A 27,707-nucleotide genomic window follows, 5' to 3' on the forward strand; every position below is an offset into this window, starting at 1 on the left:
AGACTCCACAGAACCAGGGTCAGAAGTGAGGACTTCCGCCCATACTCCTCATTCTAGCTTAAATGTTTGGAATCTGTTCCTGAGCTGCAAAGACCGAAGACCAGATGTCCCTCACAGGACATGGCAGTCTGGAGAATGCCTCTCCTCCTCTTGGCAGCTTTCCAGGGCCTGTGCTCACAGAGTTCAGTACTTACTTTATCTCTACCTCCACCCAGGGCAATCCGATCAAGGCCTGCTGTCATTAGGGGAAAGTCCCTCTGCTCTTCATAAAACTTCAAGGTCAGAACTTCTAACAGGAGGGACACTTCCTCACATCACCATGAGGGGAAAAGCAGACAGGATTCTGCTTACCTTGCCTGTTAACAGCTGATGATCTCACGGGCAAATAATTGTATTCCCAGGGAACATTGAGACTTGTTTGTTTTGTTATTTCCTTTTGTATTTCCCTTTGAGGTAGGGTCTCAGTGTGTAGCTTAAGCTGGCCTCAAGCTCACAACCTCCTGCCTCAGCTTTCTGAGCCCTGGGGTCACAGATGTGCACCAACTTGCCAATCTAGCACGTGTTTTTTAATTGTGACAGTCCAGGGGCCCTGGAGAAGCCTGCACCCACCCAGTGCTGCCCTGAGAAGCAAATAACCCCGCAGTGCCTTTCCATTGCACGGCTAGTTCTTCAGACAGCCCAGTAGACCGGTCTCAAGCTGTGTTGGTTGTTTTCTTTTCCTCCTCTTTGCAGTGGCTCTGGCCTAGCTTGCTGACACTGTCAGCTTCCTTACAGCTTTACAGAGGCAGAATTGAAGCCCGGAAGGTTGATTAACATCACTACTAATTAGAGCAGCTGAAAGAAAACCACAATGAAATATTTCTCATACACATTAGGATGGCTCAAAAAAAAAAAGTGAAATGGTGAGGCTGGAGAGGTTAAGAGTGCTTCCAGGGGACCCAAGTCAAGTAGTTCAGAATCACCTGTAACTCTAGCTCCAGGGGGTCCAAAACCCTCTTCTGACCTCCATGGGCACCTCACCTCCATGGGCACCTCACACACAGGTGGCACACACTCATTTAGACATAAATAAAAAATGTTTAAATCTAAATCTAACAAAAGTTTTGAAATCAAATAACAAGGATGCTGTATTGGTGAGAATGTGGAGATTTGGAACCCCGTGAGTGTAAATGGGCGTGTAAAGGGTCACAGCCACTGTGAAAAATGGCACTGTATATTCCCCCAGAGTAAATAAATAGCCAGGTGTGCTAGCACACACCTTTAATCTCAGCAATAGGGAGGCAGAGGAAGGAGGGTCTGTGAGTTCGAGGCCAAGTGCCTGGTCTACAGAGTGACCATGGATATGAAATGAGATCCTGTGTCAGATTAAAAAAAAAAAAATCAGAGTGTGCTGGCACAAGCCTTCATTCACAGCACATAGTGGGCAGAGGCAAGCAGATCTCTATGAGTTCAAGGCCAGCCTGATTTACATAGTGAGTTTGAGGCCAACCAAAGCTACATAAGATCTTGTCTCAAAACAAAAATGAATAAATAAATGTAAAAATGAGAGTTAGGTGTGATGATATACACTTATAATTTCAGCCCTTAGGAGACTGAGGCAAAAGGATTGCTGTGAGTTTGAAGCCAGCCTGAACTAAATAGTGAGTTCTAGGATAGCCAGGGCTACATAGGTAGACTCTCAAACAAACAAACAAACAAGCCAAAAAATAAAATTCCTGTAATATCCAGCCATAACACTATGTATATATGTATTAGTTATTTTCTTGTTGCTGTGACCAACTATCTGACAGGAAGTGAGTTAAGAAGGTTCAGTCCACTGTGATGAGAAAGGCATGGAGCTGGGAATGGCTGGCTGCAGTGCGCGGTTGTCTGCTCCCATCTCAGGGGAACAGAAAGCCCAACACTCTCAGACAGTTCTAACCCTCTACTCACATACATACAGCTCTACATCCAGTAAGTAGGATAAATCCAAAAGGCTATCTTCCCAAACAGTTCTCTCGGCTAGAGATGACTATTCAAATGCATGAGCCTATAGGGGGCGTCTCACATTCAAACTGCAGCATTCTGCTCCTGGCACCCACAGGCTTGTGGCCATCCCATTATGCAAATTGCATCCAGTCCTGTTTCAAAAGTCTCCTAGTTCCAACACTGTCCCAAAGTCTCAAGTTGAAAGTCTCCTCTAAGACTCAAGACACTCTCTTGTTTTGTTTGTTTGTTTGTTTGTTTTGTTTTTCAAGACAGGATTTTTCTGTAGTTTTGGAGCCTGTCCTGAAACTAGCTCTGTAGACCAGGCTGGCCTCAAACTCACAGAGATCCCCCTGCCTCTGCCTCCTGAGTGCGCCACCAACACCCTGCTTCAAGACAATCCCCCCAAGAAATCAAAAAACAAATGGCATACTTTTAAATGAAAGATTTTCAAGTAAGTTACAGCCAGTGGCTTGCAGTTGAAATCTTTCCCTTAACATGCATTTCCTATTATCCCAGGACCGACTATAAAGTTTCCCTTTAAGGGCACTAATCTCTTTAACATTTCAGGCCCTGTGCACATCTGTCTGTAAGAGGCACAGCTTAAAGAGTATGTTGGAGGAACCAGACTTGTTAAACCCTCTGGCCTATTTTCTTCAAAAGAAGGTAAATGACTGATACCTGGTCACCAAGAAGGCTGGAGTGAATGTTGTCTGGTGCCTGGTGATGTTTTTGCTATTCTATGGAGCCAACCTTCCTGAATCCCCCAATATCCTGAGCTTTGTCTCTCAGTGAACAGAACCCATCCTTATGAAAATGGTCCCATGTACTTTGTATCCTCCATCAATAGAATATTATTACAAACCTTCCTCCTGAGGCCCTTATCCTGAGCACTGTTTATCAATCAATAGAACTCATTGTTACGGTGCTTTGAAGTTTGCTAGAGAGGTTCTATGTAGCAATGCCTAGAACTTTGTTGTAATTGTCACAGGGAAACCCTTTCCCAAAGTTTCATGGTGTTTAAATGTGTAAGAGAAATAAACCCTAAGGTCAATTCCTGGAGGTTGTTGTGCGACTGACCCGGGTCTCATTCTTTGCCTTGTGCTAATCAGGTCAATCAGGTTCCTGCTCCTTTCCTCACCAAACTGTACCCTTTTCACACCTTCTTGTCTCTTTGTTTTGTTTGCTTTTTGGAGACAGGATATTATTATACAGCCCTTTGCGGCCTGGAACTCACTCTGTAGACCAGGCCGGCCTCAAACTCACAGAGATCTGCCTGCCTCTGCCTCCTGAGTGCTGGGATTAAAGGCATGCTCTACTATATTTGGCCTCTTTCTGTTTCATTTTCTAACCCCCTCGCCCCCCCCCCCTCTCTCTCTCTGTGTGTGTGTAAGTCTGGCTAAATACAGTGAGTGATAACCATCCCATAGCCTGAATGTTATAATGTCTTGAAATTTCTTCTGCTTTTGGATTTAGCCTCACTCGGATTTTCAGGATATAAGCAGAATTTAGATAGATTCTTTGCCAGCATTTAACACACATGGACACTAGTCTGGGTCCTTGTCAGGATCCTAGATAGAGAGTCCTTAAGTCCTTGTTACCTTCTAATACCCTGTGAGCTGATTCTTTATTATCTGCATACTCTCAGTATCCTGGTCCTCTAAAAGCCTACAAGATCTGTCCGTTTAAGTTCTCCTTACAGAACCCTGAACTTCTCCAGACTCTCCCACACTCCTCCCAAGGCTGAGAAGCCACAAAGTCGGGTTTCTCACAGCAGCAACCCTACTTCTTGGCACAGACTTTCTGTATCAGTTATTTTTCTCAGTATTGTTACCAATCACCTGACAAAGGAAAAAGAGGCAAAGGATTTATTTTGACTCACAGTTTTAGGGGATACAGTCTACCATGGTGGTGAGGACTTGGTGGCCAGTGACTCCATGACAGAGCACAAGATACTTTAGTCCTACCTTGATCAGGAACAGACAGTACGGGCAGAAAGGGGACCTACCTGAGGTACAGGGTGAATTCAAATCCAGTCTGGGCGACTTAGTGAGACTCTGTCTCAAAAACTGAAAATAGAAAGGCTGGGATGTAGCTGTCTTGCAGTGCTTGTTTAGCATGTACAAAACCTGAGCAAGGCCTTGGGGTTAATCTCTAGCATGATAAGCTCTCTGGCCTCACCCTGACATCCTTACATCTGCCAGCTGCACCCCATATCTAAAAGGTCTTAGAGTCTCCCAAAGCAGTGCCACCAGCAGGAGAACGTGTTCAAACACATGAGACTCTGTAGAGGACATCTTACATTAAAATCCTACCAACAGGTAACTGAAATATTGAAAGCAGACTCTTAGAGATATTTGCATACTCATCGTGATTGCTACATTGTTCACAATAGCCCAGAAGTGAAAACACCTGAAGCCCTCATGGCAGATAGATGGGTAAACAGGTATGACGCAGATCTACAATTGGGCCATTATTTGACTGTCCATCAGAGGGAAGGCTGATGCATCATGGAGGAGCCTGAAGACATCATGCTGAGGGCAATAAGCTGGTCAGCTAAAGACAGTCACTATATGATTGAATTCCTAGGAAGTATCAAGAGCTGTCAAAGTCACAGAAACCAGAAACCAAAAGTAGAATGGCAGAATGGTGGGGGAGGAAAAAGTGGGAGCTGGTTAATGAGTGCAGAGTATCGTGTTTGCAAAATGGGAAAGTTCTGAAGTTGGTTGTGCAACAATGTGAATGTACCTAACACCTCTCTGCCCTGTACACAGAAAAATGCTTAAGATGATAGATTATATTATGTTTATTTTATCAGTTTCAGAAACAGCCTGGCATAGCAGACCTTGTAGTACAGAACTCCCAGATATTCAGGAGACAGAGGCAGGAGGGGCAAAAGTTCAGACCTACCCAGGCTACAGAGTGAGCACAAGACCAACCTGAGCAACTTAATGAGAACCTGACTCAAGCCAAACCAAAACAAGGAAGTGAAAACGGAGAGGCTGTGGCTCAAAGGTAGAGCGTTGCCTAGTGTGTGTAAGGCCCTGAGCTGGATTTCCAGAAACTCCATCCCCAAAGAAAAAGAACTGGACACCGGCTTAGGCGAAGAGGAGCAGCTGAGGAAATGGCTCACTCAGAAACGCTTACTGTCCAAGCACGAGGACTGAGTTCCGAGCCCAGCAGCCACATGGAAAGCTAAATGTGGGGACACACACTTTGTACTCCGATGGCTGAGGAGGCAGAAAAAGGAGGATCCCTGGGGTTTTCAACCATGTAGTTTAACCAAATCAATGAGTTCTAGGTTCAGTGAGAGACCCTGTCTCAAAAAATACTGAGGAGAGTAATTGAGGAAGGCTCTTGATCACTACCTCTACACAAACACACGGAAAGATGACGACTTGGGACCGACTCACTTCCTAGTGATGTGGGGAGGTGGTTCTTGGGCTGGTTGTATGTAGATGAGCCTCAGGTCCCTTTGAGGAATGAACCCAGGATCACTGCCTTGCTTCCAGAAATTACTTTTTCTCTTCCCATGGGGATCACGACAGAGGGAAAAAGCCATTCACTTCTTTTCTCTGTTGTTTGACAAATGACTCACACATATCCTACCCAAGCTTCAGTATGTGCTTGAACCTTGATTATCTGGTGGGAATACTATCTTTTTTTTTTTGGTTCACAAGACAGGGTTTCTCTGTGGATTTGGAGCCTGTCCTGAACTTGTTCTGTAGACCCGGCTGGCCTTGAACTCACAGAAATCTGCCTGCCTCTGCCTCCTGAGTGCTGGGATTAAAGGCATGTGCCATCACCCCTTGGCTGGGAATACTATCTTATCCAGCTATCATCTACCCGTGCATTTAGTCAACACCCATCTGGGTACCAGCTTTTGATGAAGCATGGTCTGGTAGAGGACTCTCACAGCATACAAGAGAATGTGCAGCAAGTGTGATGCATACTTAAGGCACTGGGCAGGGGGCCTCACTCGCTCTGTGCTGACAGTTCACAAAGCAAGTTCAGTCTTCATATGAGACTAGGAAGATCAACAAGACTGAACCAGTAAAGTGGGGAGGAGGAGACACAGACAATGTGTCTAACCAACACAAGAGCATGGGAACTTCCTGGAGACTAGAAAAATACCGAGCCCAGGCAGGGATATAAAAACAGAATCTGGTTTATTGAGTGAGAGACAGGAATGATGAGGACCAAGCCAAGAAGGAGAACCAACAATGGGTCTCACTAAGGCGGTAGAAGATGAGAGGCCAAGGATTTTCAGAGCTGTGAGCTGGGTACCCATGCTTCATTCCCCTCTCCCCACCTTCTCAGGGCAAACTGATCTGTGCGAAGATGCTTCTTTCAGTGAGGAAGTGGTTTCCTTGACAACAGCCTCATGCACCCTCCCGGCCTCCCAGATCTGTGGTCCATTCTTGGTGCTTGAGAACATCCTTCTACATTTCTTTCAAGATGTGGTAGTGCACGCCTTTAATCCCAGTACTCGGGAGGCAGAGGCAGGCAGATCTCTGTGGGTTTGAGACCAGCCTGTTCTACAGAGCTAGTTCCAGGACAGGTTCCAAAGCTACACAGAGAAACCCTGTCTCAAAAAAAAAAAAAAAAAATGTGATGGCTTCACTGGCCTTCTCTGCTCTGGGCTGGGCAGGTCCATGTCCTACAAATCCTGCCAGGTGTTAACATATCTAGGCTTCTGTACCATTCTCAGGACCACATTGGGGCCTCTGAACACCCTCCCTTTACCTGTCCATGTATGAATTTGCCAAGAGCCACCTTTGCATCCCTTCCTTCATCCCAGATTTACCCCCAGTTTATCAGTCATTTACTTTTAAGGACAAGCTGGCTCTTGACAATCTGTACACATCTCCCTCCCCCCATCCCCCAGACTTCTGTCTCTGATGGCCCTCTCCAGGAAGGTCACTGGGCAAAGCACAAGGCAGGTGTTTCCTGATTCTGACTTTCCCCTGAGATAGGACACTAAGCTGGCCCAGGCAAGGCCCCTGGCAAAGACTGAAGAAGGCTGCTCTACTTGTACGGCCCATAGTCCATCAGGAGTCATGCAGAACATTTACTGAAGGAGGGCATGGTAGCGGGGCTCCAAGATTGGAAAGGGTCTTGCAGAGTGGGGTCCTGGCTTGGTTGCTAGGCAAGAAGTAAGTTCATATGATGTGTGTGACAGCTGGAGGCTTTCCACTGGCCTTGGGACACTGACTTTGAGATAATTAGTCATGGGGCTTGAGGTGCCTGGATGCTCCTGATTCAATCAATTCCCAGCACTGAACCTCAAAAGAGCATGGGAGGAGGGAGCTGGAGAGATGCTCAGTAGTTAAGAGCACCGGCTGCTCTTGTAAAGTTCTGGGGTTCAGTTCACAACCATCCCTAACTCTAGTTCCAGGGAACATGATGCTGTCTTCTGAGGCACCAGGCACAACTGTGGTGCACAGACATACATGCAGCATGGCACTCATATGCCTGAAATAAAGACATCTAAATACATTTGTTTTTAAAAGAACAACAGCAGCAAGGCTGGGGAGATGGCTCGGTTGGTAAAGTGCTTGCCACATAACCATGAGGACTTGAGTTCAATCCAAGTACCACCCCTTTAAATAATAATAATAATAGGGAGCTGGAGAGATGGCTCAGAGGTTAAGAGCACTGACTGCTCTTCCAGAGGACCCGGCTTCAATTCCCAGCACCCACATGGCAGCTTACAGCTGTCTAACTTCAAGATCTGACATCCTCACACAGACATGCATACAGGCAAAACCAATAATGCACATAAAATAAAGTAAATAAGATTAAAAAATAATAGTAATCTGGGACCTCAGTGTTGGAGTAGAGACGGGAGGATCTAGCCAGCCAAATTGGTCTAGTCATGAGCTCCAGACCAGTGAGAGACCCTGTCTCTAAAAACAAGGTTGGACAGCTGCTACAGCTGCTAAGGAATGACACGTCTTAGGTTGACCTCTGGTCACACATGTGTGAGCACTCACATGCATCCACATTACATATCTATACACACATGCATGCATAAACACACACACACCTAAAGAAGAGGAGGAGGGATAGAAGGAGGAGGAGGAGGAAGAGAATCAACCAAGGTCCCCAAAGCCCATGACATAGAAGAGGATTATTGGGAGAAACCGAAAAACTGACTAATTTGGAAATACTGACTACAGCTCCAACAAAGTAGCCCAGAACAATGGAGATGACTAACCAAGGGCATGGGTAATATTGGAAAATGAACCCGACTCCACTTACTCACATGCTGTGTGACACTAGACAATTGACCTCACTGCTCTGAGCCTATGCTTTAGGCTGATATGGAGAAGACTTAGGATTCAGATTTCACAAGTAGCAAATGTTGTTCTTGGGGGAAGAGAGCCCAGCCTAGTGGCTGTGGTGGCTCCTCCAGAGCCCTGGGCCATGGGAGAGGCTCCCTTCTAGGGAAACTAGAATTGGGGCATTGTCCTGTGCATCTGAAACTCTTTGTCTGCTATCTTCCTGCTTCTTGCTCACTTGGTAGCTGTGCGGGAGTAACCAGGGCTGGGAGCTGGCTCTTGTTTGTGTTCCTGTAACTTCCCATCCTTTCTGGCTCTGCAGCCTGGGCCCGTTCACACCTCTGCAATCATCCTGCAAGCACTGACAGCATCTCTTATACTGACCCCCCACTGGGTCTAGTTGGTGGCCTAATAGCCTCAAAACATGACTGATAGCTGTCAATTCCATCCTCTGAGATGCACCGTGTGGCTTCTCTGTCCTCGGGTCTACATGTATCTTTGTCAGACTGTATCCCCACCTAAAACAGTCTCTGGCATCCTACCTTCTTAGCCTGGTACCCACAGGCCAGCACACTGTGATATTATCAGAAACACCCATCAAACACCTACTGTGTGTAGTATGGGGTCAGGAGGGATAAGGACACCTTAGAGACAACATTTCCAACTATATACTGCAACCACAATATGTGCCCCAGCCCTCCCCCAGCACACCCACTGGCCGCTCACCACCCTCTAAGTCCCACCTTGCCCTTCCCTGCTGTGCCCTATGCCCTTCCTTCTCCTGCCCTGCGACTACTCCAGAGCCTGGACCCATTCAGGCTCTCCTCCAGGTACCCTTGTTGGGTGTCTCCAGTGCCCACTCTTTCCCCAAGCTCCCACGCTGGTTGGCACCCCACTTGGAGCCCTCACAGAACATATTTGAAGTCTGCTTGGTTCTGTGTCTTCAAGCCTCGGTAAGCCTACTTATAAAGTCAATAGAGTAATGCCTGGTGGTCTGTGAGGCTGACGAAACAGTATATCAACCCGCTTGAACTAAATGCTGGGGACATCATGCCCTCATGTGCAGCTTTTTTCCCCCTTCCTTTCTTTTTAAATTTAAATTAGAAACTATCTTATTTTATAAACCAATCCAGTTCCCTTTCCCTTCCATCCTCCCATGCCCCCCACCGACTCCTATCCCATCCCTCTTCTGCTCCATAGAAAGGGTGAAGCCTTCCATGGGGGATCATCAAAGTCTGTCACATCATTTGGGGTAGGGCCTAGGCCCTCTCCCGTGTGTCTAGGCTGAGAGAGCATCCCTCTATGGGGAATGGGCTCCCAACACACTGGTACAATTTGCTGAAGGAGGCAGAGGCAGGAGGGTCACGAGTTCGAGGCCAGCCTGGGATACACATTTCTGGGAGGGAGGCCCCCCCTTGGGTGCCTGTGGGGCTCTTCCCGCGCACCAGGCTCGCTCTGTGTCGTTCACGTGCAGCTTTTTAATCTCTGTATCCTTAACACCAAACACTGCCCATGACCGATGCCAAAGGCTTTGTTATGTGATGGCTGATGTGCAGAATGGCTGAGTATGTAAATAGAATATGAAGCAATATTTGCTGTTTTCCCATGGCAGTCAGGGGGTGGAGACCAGGAAGATTCTGGAAGAAACTAATCTTTATTGTCTACTTATCACACATCAGTGCTCAACATACATAAAGAAAGGTTACTACAGAATGAGGAAGACTCTAGCTGCTAGGATAAGTCAGTGGGCCAGTCTAGCACAAAGGATGTATGACTTTGACAGACACTTTGATACCTACAGGGGCATGCTTGCTCGCTGGCTAACCAGATGCCCCAGGCTTTGAAATGCCTAAGGACGGGATGCCTGGGTAGGCAGGGTAGGGGCAACGCCCAGCTCCAAGGGTCATGTGTCAACTGCTCAGCTGAGAACTTGGCTTTGGGGATTCAAAGGCTGGAGGTGGGCTGGGCTAGAAGGAGGGCTTGACTTCTGCCCTGCACAGCCTGGCTGGGGGCTCTCCAAGCCCAGCTACCCCAGCAGCCTCTGTGCCCTGTAGGAGTGCCGTCTGGGCTGCTTTCCTCCTGTAACCTGAAGCTTTTCTTCTTGTCTTTGCCCTCCCTGGCCCTGCTAAGTCTTCCTGGTTTTTACTCCTCCTGCTGTCCCTCCTCCTTGCTCCCACCCCCTGATTCCAAAAACACTCTGATTGCCAGGGTGGGTCAATGGTTAACGCTCAGCTGGCTTTATATAAGCTGCCCCGGGCCACCTGCTGTACACAGCCTCTTCAGGCCTTCTGTTTCCTGACTCCTGGAGGCAGCTGCTCTGGCAGCCTCAGCTGCGACTGGCTGGTCCACACTATGGCCACCTGCTGGCAGGGCCTATGGGCCTATCGCTTCTACTTGATTGTGCTATTTCTGCCCATTTTCCTGTTGCCTCTGCCAATCATTGTCCGAACTAAGGTAAGGACTTTGTGGGTCTCACTCGGCATAGGTAATCTAGGGAAGGCAAGGGAGAGATCATTGGAGCCACAGTGGGGCATCCTTAGGGTTTCCTCGTCACTTCCCCTCCCCTGAAGTGAGGCCACCACCTCCTGGTCTCCCTGGGAGCCAAAGGTGGCCTCTGCAGGCAGGGCACTCGGCACCCAGTCCCTGTGCAAACTGCTTGGGTACAGTGGAGCTGCTGGTTTGGGGACAGGAGCTGCATAAAGGAAATGCAGGAACAAACAGAGGAGTTTCTCTGACTACCATGTGCCCACTCAGCCCTGAGCTCGGTGCCAGCAGGGACAGGAAGAGGCAAGAGCCAGCTTTTGTGAGGAACAGTAGGAGAAAGCTGGCCTCGGGCAGGTGTGTCTTCCCAGGTAGAAATAGAATGAGGAACTGACCTGTAATCCCGGGTGGGCCACCGAGGAAGACCCCTTCTGTGACACCGCCAGAGCATAAGGTACCTGCCTTCTTCCCCATCCCAAGAAGTTATACTCCACTCTTGCTGTCATTCATTTGAGTCCCCACCACCTCTCCTGCGTGTACCGTGCACCAAGAAGCCTTGTTCCTCGTCCAGTTGATGAGGCAGGTCCCACTGTCCTGTTTTACCAATGGGAAAGTGAAGGTAAATCAATTATACCAGGTCCTGGGACAGAACTCAGCTCCATGGAGCTTGGGACCTGTGATCTCTTGTGTCCCTCTATAAGAAAATTAATATTAAATAACAAATCTCAAATTAGTCTGGGAGCCTGGGGGTGTAGCTGAGTGGTAAGCTGAGTGTCACATGCAAGGCCCAGGGTGTGATCCTTAGCCTCACCGAAACTAACAAGAAATCCCTGAATTTTAATGAAATTGTCCTGGGGCTTTGGGAAGGAAGCCCCCAAGAGGGTCTCTCATACCTTAACTTTGCAGTCTAGTTGCCTTTGCTAATGGATTGGAAAGGGTAGAGCTGGAGGTGTGGCCCTGTCTGATAGTGAATTTTGGCCCTGGACCATCCCACACCCCCTGTACTGCCCAATGGGCTACTACTTGTTGTTACAGATAGGGAAATCAAGGAAGGCCTTTTGGTTATGTTATCTCTGAGGGGAGGAGGCCTAAGATATGGCCCCTAACACCTGCCTAGCAATAAAGTCTGGCTGATTTTTGAGATGACCTTCTCCAGCCCAAACCAGTGGCGTCTCTATGCCGGGAACCTATCTGATTCCAGACAGGCTAGAACATGTGTGATACCAATGCCACCATCCTGGGAGAAGCACACATAGCTCAGAAAGATTCACTGCTTTGGCCTGGGGTCACATGGTGGGGAAAGCCTGAGTGGGTATGGGGTACTGTGCCTCTTGGTGGGAATGCAATGCGTTACAAACACCTGCCTCTGGCACACAGGCTCTCCCGACACAACTATCCTGAGGGGCCATCTCCAGGCCTTGGGTTCCCACCCTACACAGGAATTCTGTTCCTGTATGATCAATTTCGCCTTCCCTGATTGACCGAGCCCATGAGCACTTAAACAAGCTGTAATGTTTCTCGTGTCAAACCAACAAGATCACATTCACTCCTCTCTGTGCCTTCCTCCTCTATGCCCATTCCTCAGAGTGCGCCTGGATACATGCACACAACGTGCCTTCTCTCATCATCTCTGACTCTGCTATCCAAATTCCCATCAGCTTCCGGAGCCCAACCCAAGGCCCATTCTCCCCTTCCTCAACCCTGCAGCGGGATTTGCCCCAGCTGGGCACACTCTCTTCGCCGTGCTGTCTTCACTTGACTTTGGTGACACCTGGTTCTGTCTTCCCCCCATACCATTCCCGGGCTCCTTCTCCACCAGACTCTGCAGGTTTCCCAGCATCCCCCGTTGTGCCCTCCACACACCCCTTGCAACTCCTGGCCCCTTGTATGTTGTCTCATGATTTGAAATCATCTCTCCAGCTGGTTGTGGTAGTGCCCACCTCTAATCTCAGCCGTCAGAAGGTTGAAGCAGCTGGATCGTGAGCTCAGAAACACCCTGGGCTGAGTGGTGAGAACCTGCCTTAAAAACAAAACAAGAACCCCCCCCCCCGCCACCCCGAAGAGTCTCTATGCCCACAAGTCCTCAGTCTAGGCTCCTACTCCAAACCTCTACAATTGTATTGGCCAGCTAACTGGGTACTTGGTCCACATAAATATTTCCCTGTATGAAGCCCATGCTTCTCCCCATCCAACTCAAAGCTCAGACTGCCATCTCCAGAAAACTCTTCCCACAGCCTTGCTGAGAAATATTTCCACCTACCTCTTTCAACACTAGCCATGACTTAGGCCATTCTGGATGGTTCACTTTCCTCCTTCTGTTCATACACCAGCATGTCCTAGGCATTCACTGTCCTATCAACACTCTACAAATGTTTTCTATTAATGATCAGACCAAATGTCAGACAGTCACTCCAAGTGGAGACTTTTATAATTGGAAAACACACTGAGTGTGCCCACTAATACCCTCCCACTAACCACAGCCTTGCAACACAGCTTGGGGCAAGGCATGGTTTGTTGCTCTTCCTTACTTTGCCCAGGAGCAGTGGCTTGCTACCACTGCTCTTATCACCTCAGATGATCTTACCACAAGTAAGGGAAAGAACAGTATGTCACCTTTGTACCTTCCCAAAATCAAGAAACCATAGGTGGGACTGTCAGAAGTGGGGGACATCTGTGTTCTGAATGGCATCAGTCCTCACCTGGGTCTCTCTACCTTTTTTTTTTCTCTCTCTCTCTCTCATCTGTCCCCGCCTTCCTGACATCACTTTCGAGCTTATTGTCAGATGGATCCCCAAGACCTCCTGCCAACCCCATACTGCCTTCTCATTAAACTTAGAAATCAATTTGAACTTAAGACGCTTAAGCCCCTGGGGAGCTACACTGGCAGACCAGTCGCTCAGACACCATTCCCTGCATCCTACCTCTGCTGCTGGAAGCTTCTCTCTGCTCCTGCTTGGGCTCTCCTCCTCCCAGGTATGTTCTTCTCCTTCTTTAGAGTCCCACTTAAATCTATTTCAGAGGCCCTTTGTCCCACTAGTCACTCTGGCGTTTTATTTACAGAGGAGTCCCTGTTTAAAAGAATGTGTCTGGGGCTGGGGATGCAACTCGGTGGGTAGGGTGCTTGCCTAACAGACATGAAGCCTTGGGTTTAGTCCCCAGCACTGTAGAAACTGCTTGTAGTGGCACACTCCCGTAATCACAGCATCGAGAAGTGGAGGCAGGAGTCAGAAGTTTAGGGTCATCCTTAGCTACCCTTTGAAGCTAGCCTGGAATAGATGAGGTCCTGTCTCAAAAAAAAATAATGTTCATTTGTTTTACTTTCTTATATTTTTTGAGGCAGGGACTTTGGCTTACTTTCTGCAGACTCCCATGGTCAGGTGTGTCAGAGACGCCTAGAAAATACTTGCTGGGTGAATAAATGAATGATGTGGGGAAAGGAGAAACATATCCTGAATTCTTATTGCATCTGCTCTCTGTAATTAGCCCCAAACTTAAACCTAGCCTCCTGGCTCTGGCCCCTCACATGGGACAGAGAGCCCCCACTGAAGATCAGCCCTCTGTGATAAAATAGCTAACATTACTGGATGTGTTTTATGCACTTGGCATCAAGCCAAGCACCTCGAAGCCTTAGCTCACCTGTTTCCCACAGAGGCCTCTGCTCAACTGTGACGTTATTGCTAGTGTCTCCATTCCATAGACATGTGAACTGAAGCCCAGAGGATGATGATGTAACTTGCTTTCAATGCCATCTTGGGGGAAAATAAGTGGAGGCAGTAACCTGGTCTTGGGGTCTCTGCCTGAAGCTGTGTGGGAAGGCAAGGAGGCCCCCATTACAGCCCCTCTCAAGCCTTTCTCATTCATGACCACCAAGCCAAATGTTCCACGTCCCTTCTCGCACCAGTGTTTGGGACACCTCACTTTTTTCCAGGGGAAACTGGACAGAAATACACATATTCTGCCCCCAACCTAGTTAGAGTCCAGAGGAGGAGACAGGTGTTTGCAGCGAGGGGTCTGAGGTGCTCAGACTGAGTATCCTAAAGGGCAGGTGAAATCACAGCCGCCGTAGCTCACTGAGGGCAGGCAGCGGGGAAGCACGGAGGCAGCAATAGCCAGTATGGGAAAACAATGGTCCTCAAACTCTTGAACTGTGTCCCCTTTGACAGCTGACAGAGCACAGAGTGGTGTTTGCCTGGCCCTCAGGCAGAAGCACCACTGTATGAATGGCAGAAAGCTATACCCATTCATCTCTCTTATGAGTGGAGCTCATACTCAGGCTGAGTGACAGGTACCATTTACGTGTTCTGGAGAGAAGATGTGAGGGTGTTGTCATTCCTATAGGGATGAAGGACACACACACTCTCACACACGCGCACACACACACACACACACACACACACACACACGTGTTCTGCCCAGGCTTTGGAAGCAGTGTAGCAGGTATTGCCATATATGGCCTAGGGAGGAGCTGCCCTCAGTACAGGGCACAAGTAGAGCCTCCCAGGGAGTGGACAGTTACCCTAAGACCAGAGTGGCAGTAAGAGCCAGCTCAACCCAGCTCTGGGTGAAGAATTGTCCAGGCAGAACCTGCAGCAGGTGCAAAGGGCCATCACAGGGGTGAGCTTGGCAAGCTGACGGGGTAAACAGCAGTGTTGAGCTAGGAGCCCTGCGCCATTACAACTTTGTGGCTGTTGAATTTGAAAAGGAGGGGAGAGGGCAGCCTGAGAGGCTGGGGAAGAAGTGTCAACTCTGTGTTTCAGGCAATAGGGGGTAAATAGCATACTCACATCTCTGTAAATGTCAGTAAAAAAATGCAAGAGCCTCCTGGAACCCCAAAAGATCATCTGCAAAACACAGTAATGGCGTCGTGTTGGTCAGAGATCGGTTGAGACAAACATGTTTATGCTAAGGATGGAAGAGAACAACAGCATTTAGAACTGGTGGTAAGCATCCTCAGGTCAGGTTCAAGCCTGAGGACATATATATACAAGGAGTTTAGACCCTCTATCTTATGAGAAAGCAGGATGCGGAAAACAGAGGGCACATCGGAGCATGTGTAGAGTATATGCTAGCACACATCCCCAGACCTTCTGATCACCAAGGCTAGGAGGTTGACACAACAGCCAGCATCAGGATGTCCCATCTCCAGGGCTCCATCCATAAACTCCCCCATGTTTCCTGTTTGCTGCTGGTTCCTGGAGAGCGCAGAAGGCCCTGGGCCCTGTGTGGAAGGCCCACTTTCCCACAACTGCTGTTGGTCCCACCAGGGCCTCAGATGCTCCTATCTATGAAACAGGAAAGTGTGTCTCGTCACACAGCCCCAAGTGGTCCCCAGGAACAGCAGAGAGTAATTCCTGGGATATATGGAGATAGGTTTCACCTGGGAGGAAGATCAAAAGGGGAGTCGCCCTCCCAAAGCCAGGGGGTCCCTGAAATAGAGACAGAAAGTACTCTGACATAGACTTTGCCCCCTGACTATTAAAGCATGGCCTAGCTCATCAGTACCCCTAGGAGCATCATGGGAAGGGAGGTAGAATCTTCAGTGGTAAAACCTGATTATAGTGTGGATGGAGGCCCCAGAGCCTCTGTGAGGACCAAATTTGAAGGGGGCTGTGGGACTGCCAGTTTGTGTCACCGAGCTTGTCCATTCTTCAACAGACACAGAAGGCCTGGCTCCAGGCACAAACTGTGATGTCAGGACTTGTCCCCATAGCTTTGTTAAAAGTCCTGTGGTACCGAATCCACTGTTTCAGCCTGATGTGCCAGGAGTCCCAGCTACTTCAGACCGAGGCAGGAACATTATTTGAGCCTAAGAGTTCAAGACCATCTTGGGTAATATAGTGAGACCTAGACAGGGAGAAAGGAAGAGATGAGAGAGAGAGAGAGAGAGAGAGAGAGAGAGAGAGAGAGAGATCTCACAAAACCATAGTTGTATTTAAGATTTTGCCAAGTAATTGACTAAAAGTTTGTGATTGTAAATAGTTGGAATGTGGCAGATCAGGAATTACAGAATTACCTTTGGTTCCCTTAGTGGCCATTTGCTAACTGCCTCAGTATCTGACCTAATATCTTCCCAATGGCAGGTAAGGCTGATGGAACGGATTGCTAAATTTAGCAATCCTAGCAGCCTCTGCTAAGGCTGGAGCTGAGAAGGCAGTCAGCTAGCATCTGAGTGAGACCTGTAGAAGAGATCTTCCAGCTTGGCTGTTGCTTCTCATTGCCTGTCCCTACCAGTGTATTCAGAAATGCTTCGGAGTCTAACTTTCTTCTGTTCTGCAATCCATGTACCCAGGCAGTGGTGGCACACACTTTTAACCCCAGCACCAGGGAGGCAGAGGCAGGTGGATCTCTGTGAGTTCTAGGTCAGACTGGTCTACAGAGAGAGTTCCAGGACTGCCAGGGCTACATAGTGAGACCCTGTCTCAAAAAATACCAAGAAAAGTAAAAGTGCACATGACATCTCCCAAACCTGCACCTACACCTGACCAAGAGTGCTCACACCTGGCCAAGGATGCTCACACCTGGAACAACATACTCTTGTTTTGGTGAAAGAACTTTGTTTTGGAAAGACGGTTGGGGTAGAGAGAAGACAGGTGCTGACTCTCCTCAGTCCTCAGAAGGTATCGTGAAGAAGCCATCCCCAAAAGAAACCAAGTAAATGGCTCTCGCCCAAATGAGAACAAAGGCTACAGCCACCATTACTGTGCTTGGCAGAGCCTCAAAGGCAGGCAGAGGCACAGGAGGCTTTTGAGGGGATGGTAGCTTCAGGTGTCCCTAATGGAGGCCGCTGGCGTGGGGAGGGTCTAGAAAAGGGGTGCACAGTGCCATTGCCTGGTAGGGTGACACTTGGCTGCCTAAAGCTGGTCTGGAGTTGGAAGTGGGAGACAGGAAAAGGACACATTCCTGCTGCAAGTTAAAGGAGCTGGGGGTAGGGGTGGGGCTGTGAGCCAGGTGGAGCAGAGACTCTGGGACGAAATTTCATAGCTGAACTGGCCATTGTCCTCTTTGTGATTTTATCTATTCAGTCATCAAAGGTACTGGGAAATTAAAATCTGCCTATTATTCCTGGGAGCTAACACACACACACACACACACACAGTTTCTTCATTTGAGTATAGTTCATTTTCTACATGGTTCTGTGTTGTTTTACTTTGTGAGTTTTAAAAGCTTATTCTGAGCAAATGCAAGGCTTCTTCAGGCTGTGAAGGGGTCCTGGATCCCACCTGGGGTAAGAAGCCCTCAGTTTCCTGTGGGTGTATACAATGCTGTCACACACCCACTATAGTTCCTACAATGTGGCCTTCTATCTTTCCCGCCTCCTTTCCTGCATCATCTTCTTTTTCTTCTTGGGCTGAGATGGGGCTTGGAACCTCTTGTGTTCGAGCACAGACTCTGCTGACAAACTTCACCCAGCCTTTGTGCAGCCATTTAATTAAAACACCAGGCTGGCACTCCACTCTCAGTCCTCCAAATGCCTCCCGTTTTCATGGTCCTGACTTCTAGATAAAGTTCTAGCTCTCTCCCGTGGCAGACAGGATTCTTTTGGAGTATACACATCTTCGGGAGCCTGACTTATCTGCCTCATCTCAACCTCTCTGTACTTATTCTCCCCCACACCACTGTTATCCATCAACTGAACTCCTACACATCCCTCAGCACCCACTCAGCATCTCCTCCTTGGAACTCCTCTTCAGTCTAGCAGTGGGGGGCTCAGGAAAGGGCATTTCCCTTTGGGACCCCCACTCCTCTCGTCTCTCCTTTGCAGAAGTGCTTGGCAGGTTGCCACCCAGATGTCTGAGCTTGCTCCAAGCCCTGAGAATGTCCCTACACCCTGCCAGCGATATCCCCATTTTCTGGAGTTCAGGGGCAGTGGAAATGGTTTGCTCTAGGCCTACCATCTCCACCCCAGGTTAAACTTCAATCACCAGGAGAAGCAAGCTGGGGCACCTTTGAGACTGGGCATTTGCTCCTGCCTCAAAGCCATGAGCTGTGTCTGTGCCCTTGCCCTTCACTGCCTTTGCTATTCCCCAGGGTCCAGAGTCGGCCCTGGCTTCTCTGGAGGCCTCATTTCCTCATGTGCCTCATGTGTCCACCAGGTTCTCTAGAAGTCCAACGCTACTCTAATGAACCCTGCCCGCTGTGCCCCAGGTTCATGCCATTTCCACACATTTATACCTGCCACCCACTTCCTTCCTATCCTAACCCCACCAGGAAAAATGTTTCTTTTCTTCCTATAAAGGAGACACATGCATGTATGGTTGGAAATGCTTTGTGGTGTTTTTTAGGGTTAAAAAAAAATTCAAGAGAGGTTAAGTGACTTGTTCAAAGAATAGCATCAATAGGCTGGGTCTGGGTTCATTGAATAGGTGTGTTCTTCTCACTGTGAAAGAAGTAAGCCCCCACCACCACCATGGGCCTAAGCAGCTAATCTTTCTGGCCACTGATGACTGCAGGCCAGCCCAGCTTGCCAGCCCACACAGACTCCCCGACAGCCAAGATGGCCATGAATCACTTCTTTTTGAGGCTGTGCATTTAGTCATTTTTTTTTAGTAGAAACAGACTTGGACAGTTCATGGATGGATGTCAAAAATTAGTCATTTATTTCATAAAACTAAATGCTGCCAGGCAAGGTAATACACACATGGGAGGCAGAGACCAAGAGATCCCCTAGAGTGAGCCTAGGTAGGTCTCAAAAAGAGGGGGAGGCTCCCCTGAAAAAGGAATGCCCAGCTAAGATCTAGGAATGAGCTGGTCAGTGAAGCAAAATGGGGAAGAAAAGGAAGGCCAAAGAGAGGGCCTTCTCAAAGGTCTTTATGGCCAGACAGAGGACAGAGGACTAGAGGGAATCAAGGGAGACCAATGCCTGGACGAACTGGAACAGACTCATTGAGATCAGGGTGATGAGTGTAAGGCATCCAGACCCAGGTATGGGACTCAGTGGTGGACAAGTCGGGCTAGCATGACCCCAGTGCTGAACCCCCTAAACAACAAAAAGCAGCTTCCAAGACAAGAATAAATTGCCTTAGTGTTACACTGAGGACTCAGAACTGGGAACGGCCCCCCTCTTGGCCCGAGGCTCAGTACAAAACCCTCTGCTGTTTCCTGAGCCCTGGGCCCACAGATAACCCTGGCACAGGCTCTGCCTTCGCTCCAAATGGGAATTGTGCCCCTGGGATCTGTGCCACATAATGGCCCTAGGGACTTCCAGAGGCCAGCATGTGAGCCACTAAGGCTTCATGGCAAGGCTGCCAGCCCACATTCGCAGTTCTCAGCTGTGGCTTGGAATCCCTGGATTCCCCATTCCTAGAGCTGGAGACGCTGACCTGGAATCACACATATTGAGGGGTGGAGGAAAAAGTCCCAGCAGTGCCTCTATCAGCGTCCAAAGGGTGGCACCTAAACACAGACCCTCACAGAACCCTGGCAGCACTCCAGCTCCAAGCTGGACCCTCCCATCCAAGTGCATCAAGACACTGCCAGGCCTCTCTCACTTCTATTTCTCCCAGAGTATTACTTGCAAAGGAAAGCAATTAGGAATCCTGGTTTCCAGGAAAATCCCATTGCAGTTTTAAAATATATGTTTCCTTGTTGGTGCCTTAGAGAAACACATGGCATAGAAACCATTGTTGTTTCCAAACAGGGATGGTGTAAACAGTATACCTAGATGGACTGGGAGGTAACTGCCGGAACTGATGTGGGCAGGCATCCAGTGTCTGATAGCTATAATCAAGTATTTATAACAGAGCCAGGCCTGATGGCACATGCCTATAGTCCCGGGTACTCAGGAAGCTGAAGTGAAAGGGTCATTTGAGTCCCAGAACTTGAGGCCAGCATGGATGACTTAGCGAGACCCTGTCTCAAAAACAAAATATCTGTAACAAAGCTACCAAAAATAATGACAACGGGGAGCCGGGGAGACACAGCTCAGTGTGTAAAGGAATTATTGCATAAACATGAGTCAGATCGCCAGTGCCTGAGTTTAAAAACTTGTGCAGTGGCACAGACCTGTAATCCCAACACCTGTAATCAATCCCAGCACCTGTGACCCCAACACCTGTGATTCTAATGCCTGTGAGCTCAACAACACCTGTAATCCCAGCACCTGTGATCTCAACACCACTTGTAATCCCAACTGTGTGGAGTTGGAGACAGGATCCCTGAGGTTTGGTGGCTAGCTAGCTTAGCTGAGTCAGCAAGACCCATGTTCAGTGAGAGCCCTGTCTCAAAAAACTAAGGCAGAGAGCAATTGAGGAAGACTTCCAATCTCTCTCTCTCCCTCTCTCTCCCTCTCTCTCTCAGTAAAAACAGTACAGATGAGCCTCAGCTTTATAAACCTGTTTTCTTGTTTTTGTTTGTTTTTGAAACAGGGTTTGTCTGTATAACCCTGGCTATTCTGGAACACTTACTCTGTAGACAAGGCTGGCTTCAAACTCACAGAGATCTGCATGTCTCTATTTCCCGAGTTCTGGGATTAAAGGCATGTGCCACCACTGGCTGGAAATAAACCTGTTTTTAAGTTGAATATTTCTATGCTAATGCAAACAACTGCCTCACCTACCTTGGACATGATCAGAACACTCCATTTGTCTACGTGGGTAAATTCACCCAACGTAAAGCCTACCTTTTCGTTGTCAGATTTTGAGTTATTTTATATGTGTGTGCTTGTTTATTTATTGTGTGTATGCATACATGTGTGTTGTGGTACATGTGGAAGTCAGAGAACAACGTGTGGGAATTGGTTTTCGCTTTCCACATGTGGATTCTAGGTTTTGAACTCAGGTCATCAGGCTTGATGGCAAGTGTCTTTTTGTTTGTTTGATTTGATTTGATGTTTGCTTTGAGTAAAGGTGTGTAGCCCAGGCTTGTACAGAACTCCCTATGTAGCTGAGTATGGCCTTGAAATCCTGACTCTTCTGCCTACCGTGCAAGTACTAGGCTTATGCACATGCACCACCATGCTGGTACAAAGCCTACTTTATAATTAAATGTTAAATGTCCCTTTTTATTCATTGAACACTGAATCCAAAGTGAAAGACAGAGTGGCCACACACTGAGAACAAAGTATGGCATGGCATGGAAAACTGTGGTACGATGTGGCGGTATGGGAAGGTGTGGCAAAATATGGTAATATTTGGTAAGTAAGGTAGGGCAAGGTATTATAGTATGATAATGTGTGGTAAAGTATGATAAGGTATAGCAAATTATGATAAGGTGGTAAGGTGTGACAAGGTGTGGTAAGGTATGGTAAAACATGGTAAGGTATGGTAAAGTATGGTGAGGTGTGGCAAAATATGGTAAGGTATGGTAAAGTATGGTGAGGGGTAAAGTATTGTAAGATATAGTAAGCTATGGCAAGGTATGGTGATGTCTGGAAATGTATGGTAAGGTGTTGTAAGGTATGGTAAGGTTTGGCAATTCATGATAAGGTGTAGTAAGGTATGGTTTCTACTGAATACTTATCAGTTTGAACCTCATGTTGTAGAAGACTCATAATGGAACTATCTATGAACAAGAACGATCTATGATGACTTTGCTGGTTTTGCTCATAATCTTCACAGGATGCTCCCAAAGAGATAGCATAGTTCTTCCGTCTAAGTTCATGGGTCCCCAGGACTCCATGTCCCAGCTAAGAACTGTAATCCAGGAAGAACAAGAGAGCAAGGTCCACTATGCTTTGGCAGACTGCTAGGGAGGTGGAACAGGGACACAGGGCTGAAGCCACCAGGGGCTTTGGGATACCCTGGAAGAGGTAGGCATAGCCATTAAGGGTGAGGATGTCAACACCTCGACAGTGTGATAATGAGGTCTCAAAAACAAAGCACCTTACCTGGGTGTGGTGGCACACACTAGAAGGCTCAGGCAGGAGGGTGGCATGAGCCCCAGAGTTTGCCTCAGCCTCCCAAATGCTGAGATTACAGGCACGAGCCACCATACTGGGTGAGGGCTTGGGGAATAGTTCAATTGGTCCCCACAAATTTGATTCCTAACACCCACATAAAAATCCAGGCATTGTGGCACATTCTGTTAACTCGAGTGCTGGAGAAGTGGAGATGCAATCCCCGGGGCTCACTGGACAGCCAGCCTAGCCTACAGGCAAGATGCAGGCCAGTGTGAAAATCTGGCTCAAAATATAAGGTGGATAGTTCTGAAGGAGCAGCACTTGATGTTGACCTGTAGCCTTCACACACACACACACACACACACACACACACACACACACACACACGAAAGCAAAGCAAAGCCCCTTGATAAATTCAGGCAACAGGAGGTGGCAGGCCCTGAGAAGGTGGTGGTTGTTTGGCTTCAGAACTCCAGTTCATGCCTCTACCTCTCCAGTCACAGGGAGTCTGAATCCCTGCAAAGGGGAAGAGTTGAGCATAAGTGGAAGGTAACATCCAAGGCTCAAGAGCCAGTGGGCCTGATTTGCCTACTTAATATTGGTGTGACTATGACATGTTGACCTTAATCTGCATCCTTCTCTTTTTTTCTTTCTTGTTTTTGTTTGTTTGTTTTGTGACAGGGTTTCTCTGTGTAGCCTTGGCTGTCCTGGAACTCGCTCTGTAGACCAAACTGGCCTTGAATTCGGAGATCTGCCTGCCTCTGCCTGGGCACCATCACCGCCTGGCTGCATCTTTCTCCTTTCCCCTGTGAACTGGGGAGATCATTTGGGACCTCAGGGGACAGCTGAATGTTACTGAAAAGCATTCAAACCCCACAGGTCATGGGGCTTGGCAAAAAGACAGGTTGGGATGCTCAGCAGGGCAGTCTTCTGGAATCAGCGGTGTTAACCTCTAACCTCCTTCTGCCTCTGGCCAGACAGTTCTAGGGATGGAGGCATGCGGATCCAGACCAGATGGCCTGCCCTTAGTCCGAGGGGTGGGTAAGCAGTTGTCTCTCCAACCAGGGCAAGTACAGAGAAGCAAGAAAAAAACCGGCATCAGCAAAAAGCAGCTGGTGGAGGAAGGAGGTGGATCTCTGGTCAAGGGTCATGAGGGCCCTACCCCTGAGCACATGAGTTCAGGTTCAGGACTAGAAGGGGTAGAGGTTGAGTGTATTCAGTCAATTGCTGGCATCACTAAATAATCCAGAGTGTTCGTTCCCAGAGACAGCCAAGAGTGTGGCACATAGTGCAGCTCCAAGATCACCTTCCTGCGTATTTCCAAGGGCGTGTTCTCTGGAGCCCTCAGCCTTATGCAATTCTGCCACTCGGCCTCAACTGCCATCCTAATTCAGCCACTCCTTAGCTCTCCTGAGACCTTGAGCAAGCCACTTGTTCTCCAGGCACATCCATAAAGTGAGACCACCACACCCACCTTAATGGTGCTCATGTCTTCAGCACAGAAGTCCTTCCTCTTCCTCTGGGCCTCTCCTCCTCAACCTCCAAGAAACTTCCAGCACCAGAGTACTAAGGCTATCAGGTGCTAAGGGTGAGCCTAGCAGTGAAAGGAAAAGGCAAACATTTGGATGGATAAGACAGGAGGGTCAGAGCCCACAGCCTATAAACCCCCAGCTGGTCCTTCCTCAGCAAACAGTCCCTGCCCAGAGGCCTCCCTCTGGCTAATCCAGAATCAGGTGGATTTCTGTGAGTTTAAGAATAGCCTGGTCTATATAGTGAGCTCTGGGCTAGCCAGTGCTGCACAGTGAGACTCTATTTCAAACAAACAAACAAACAACAACAAAAATAAATGAAACCAAAACTCGAGATAGTATCTCATGTCTAGTCCAGGCGGTCCTCAGTCTTGCTATGTAGCCCAGGATGAGTTTGAACTCCCTCCTGAATGCTGGGGTTTACAGGCTATGTGGTGCTTGGGTTATATGTAATGCATGCTAGAATACTTTACCAACTGAGCCATATCCCTAGCTCGTCTTTGTTTGCTTCCATCTTGAGATGGAAACCTGGGACTTGGGAATCAAGCACCCACAGGCTCTCCTCCTGCTGGCACAAATGGCCTGGTTTCTCTTAAGGGCAGAAGAGAATGCCACTACCTTCTAACTCCTCTCTCTGCTTCTCTCCCCCTGCCCACAGGAAGCCTACTGTGCTTACTCCATCATCCTCATGGCACTGTTGTGGTGTACGGAGGCCCTGCCCCTGGCTGTCACCGCCCTGTTCCCCATCATCCTTTTCCCCCTGATGGGTATCATGGAAGCCTCTGAGGTGAGTACGCCTAGCCGCATCAGGAAAGGCTACAGGGAAGTGGGGGGATTGTCCCCAGAGTCTTGGAACCAAAGGAGCCCCTTCCCAAGGTCCTGGAAGAAGGTCGTGGGAGATGATTAGCTAGGAGGCAGAGAGTATCCTAGAAATGTGACTGTTGGGAGAGTTTATTCACAATAGAAGGGATGAGCCTTGCCAGAGAGATGCAGGGTTTGCAACAAGAGGAGGGCGATGAAAGCCAATGAAGAATCCCCCAACAGCTGGTCCACTGCTGGAAGCCTGGCACTGAGAGGCTAATATGGGAGGATCTTAAGTTCAAGATCAACCTGGGCTACCTAGGTAGACCCTGTCAAAAACAAACAAAGATAAACTGTCACCTGTCCCCATATCCACTTAACCAAAGTGAGGGTTTCTTTTGGATGTCAAGATCTGGGATGCTCAATTCTCTTACATAAGATATATGGTGTTTTCATAGAGCATCAACACCCTCCTCATGATACCCAATATGAATGAATACTTACTATAATAGATAGTTTAGAAAACAGGGCTGAGGAGGTGGCTCAGCAGATAAAGGCACTTGCTGCCTAGCCTCACACCGTGAGTCCAATGTTAGGACTCACCTTGTGGAAGAAGAGACAGAGTCCTGCAAATTGTCTCCTGATGTCCACACGCTAACCAATGGTACATGTACACACACCCACACACACACACACACACACACACACACACACACACACACACAAATAAACAAATGTAAAACAAATTTTGAAGAGACTAATGTAGAGGAACGCCTGTACACATTCAGTATTTTCTATACAAGAGTGCCTCATCCATGAATGCAGACCCCACAAACAAAAGTCTAACAAAGGGCTGTAGATATGTATGTGTGTATGTATGTATGTATGTATGTATGTATTGGGTGTGTGTATGTATGTATGTATGTATAGGGTGTGTGTATGTATGTATGTACCCTCAGAGATCAGAAGAGGGCATTGGGACCCCTGGAACGGGGGTTAAGGATGGTTGTTGAGAATTGAACCCAGGTCCTCTGGAGGAGCAGGGAGGGATCTTAACCACTGAGCCATCTCTCCAGCCCCTGACTGTATACTTCTAATGTAATGGCTCTCAAGTTTGATCTACACCAGAACCACCAAGACTAAGGTGCAAAGCAGATAGATGGGCCTACCTCTGACCTGACTCAGATTAAAAGGGTTCTATCTCTGTCTCACATTCCTTTTTCTTTTTCTTCGTCTCTCCCCTCCTCACCCCCCCACTGTTCTATCTCTTCTTTTCCTCTCCCTCCTCCCCATCTTCTTCTCTCACTCTCTTCCTCCTCCTTCATGTTAACACTGGGTCTTGCTACATAGCCCAGGCTGGCCTAGAATTCTCAACCTACTTGCTCCTGGGGTTTCAACAGAACTATCAGGCCTGGCTGAGCATTTTGTTTGTAACAAGTCTCAGGTGATGGTTACAAGCAAAATGCTACAGCCTCCTGGTCTGTCAGTTAGTTTGGTGGGAACCTGGCTCCTGTGCAATGGCTGACCACCCAAAGGCCATTTCCGTTTGGTTCTGAGGTCCCAGGGGAATCACAGTTAGTGAGGGAGTCATGAAGGTTTCCCATAAGCTTGGTGATATCAGGAGGAGACCCCAGGGTCTCTGATACAGCCCCACTCTCCAGGTCTGCATAGAGTACTTCAAGGATACCAACATACTGTTCTTTGGGGGCCTGATGGTGGCCGTCGCCGTAGAGCACTGGAACCTACACAAACGCATCGCCCTCCGAGTGCTCCTTGTCATTGGAGTGCGGCCTGCCCTGTGAGTTTGCATGATCCAGGGTGGGAGAAACGTGTGGGCACCCCACGTCTGGACAGAAGCTGGAATGGCTGTGTTTCTGTCTGCCTCTAGGCTGCTTCTAGGCTTCATGTTGGTCACCGCCTTCCTCTCCATGTGGATTAGCAACACTGCCACCACAGCCATGATGTTGCCCATTGGGCATGCCGTCCTGGAGCAGCTTCAGGGCTCACAGAAGGATGTGGAGGAAGGCAATGACAACCCCACCTTTGAGCTCCAGGAAGCAAGTCCCCAGAAGGAGGTGACCAAGCTAGGTAAGAGTCATGAAACAGACCCTGCCCCGCTCCCCCCATGGCTGCCCATCTCAAAGGCCAGTGGGGGAAGAGACAGTCGAGTGACCAACCCATCCAGGTCTTCCTGAGGTTTTGCCAGGTTTAAAATGGCAGTGAAGTCTACTGAGATATCTCAGCTGGTAAAGATTCCTTCTGCCAAGCCTAAAGACCTGAGTTTGCTCCCCAGAGTGCACATGATGGGAAGAAAGAACTGATTCCTGCAAGTTGTCCTCTGACTTCCTCTCTATGTGTGTGAGTGTGTGTGACACACACACACATATATATATAGATTATTAATAATAATAATTTTGTTTCAAAAATATTAAGTACCAAGATACATGGGCTATGTAGCTCAAGGGTATCATACTTGCCTCGCATGTGTGAGACCATGGATTCCATCCTCAGCACCACGTTATAGTAATAACAACAATAAACACTGACCACAAAGCTCAGCATCCTATGCCAGTACATCCTTCAGTCCTAACAATCCACGAGTTTGATGAGAAGTGAGCTGAAGTCTGGGGAACAGGAAGTAACTCTGGACTTCATCCCTCCTGCTTAGTTTAGGTAACACCTTCACTTCTCTGTGCCTCAGTTTCCCAAGAGAAGTTGGACCAGATTGTGTCTGAGAATATCCCCCAACCCAAAATTCCAGAGAATGCTGGAATCTGGGCACACTCTCTGTCCCCCTGGCAACTCAAGTCC

At 48.3% G+C, this 27,707-nt stretch overlaps 1 protein-coding gene across 1 annotated transcript in view; it reads left to right on the plus strand.

Annotated features, from left to right (window-relative positions):
- Positions 1-10,451: 10,451 nt before the first annotated feature.
- Positions 10,452-27,707, plus strand: part of Slc13a2 (solute carrier family 13 member 2) — a 35,377-nt gene continuing 18,121 nt past the window's right edge. Inside the window, 5 exon segments of the mRNA XM_051181581.1 lie at positions 10,452-10,703; positions 24,754-24,884; positions 26,423-26,484; positions 26,487-26,694; positions 26,785-26,984. Of these exon segments, the coding sequence (XP_051037538.1) occupies positions 10,467-10,703; positions 24,754-24,884; positions 26,423-26,484; positions 26,487-26,694; positions 26,785-26,984 (838 nt within the window). The 5' untranslated portion in view covers positions 10,452-10,466.

This window comes from Phodopus roborovskii, unplaced genomic scaffold, assembly GCF_943737965.1.
Source record: "Phodopus roborovskii unplaced genomic scaffold, PHOROB, whole genome shotgun sequence".
Taxonomy (NCBI): domain Eukaryota; kingdom Metazoa; phylum Chordata; class Mammalia; order Rodentia; family Cricetidae; genus Phodopus; species Phodopus roborovskii.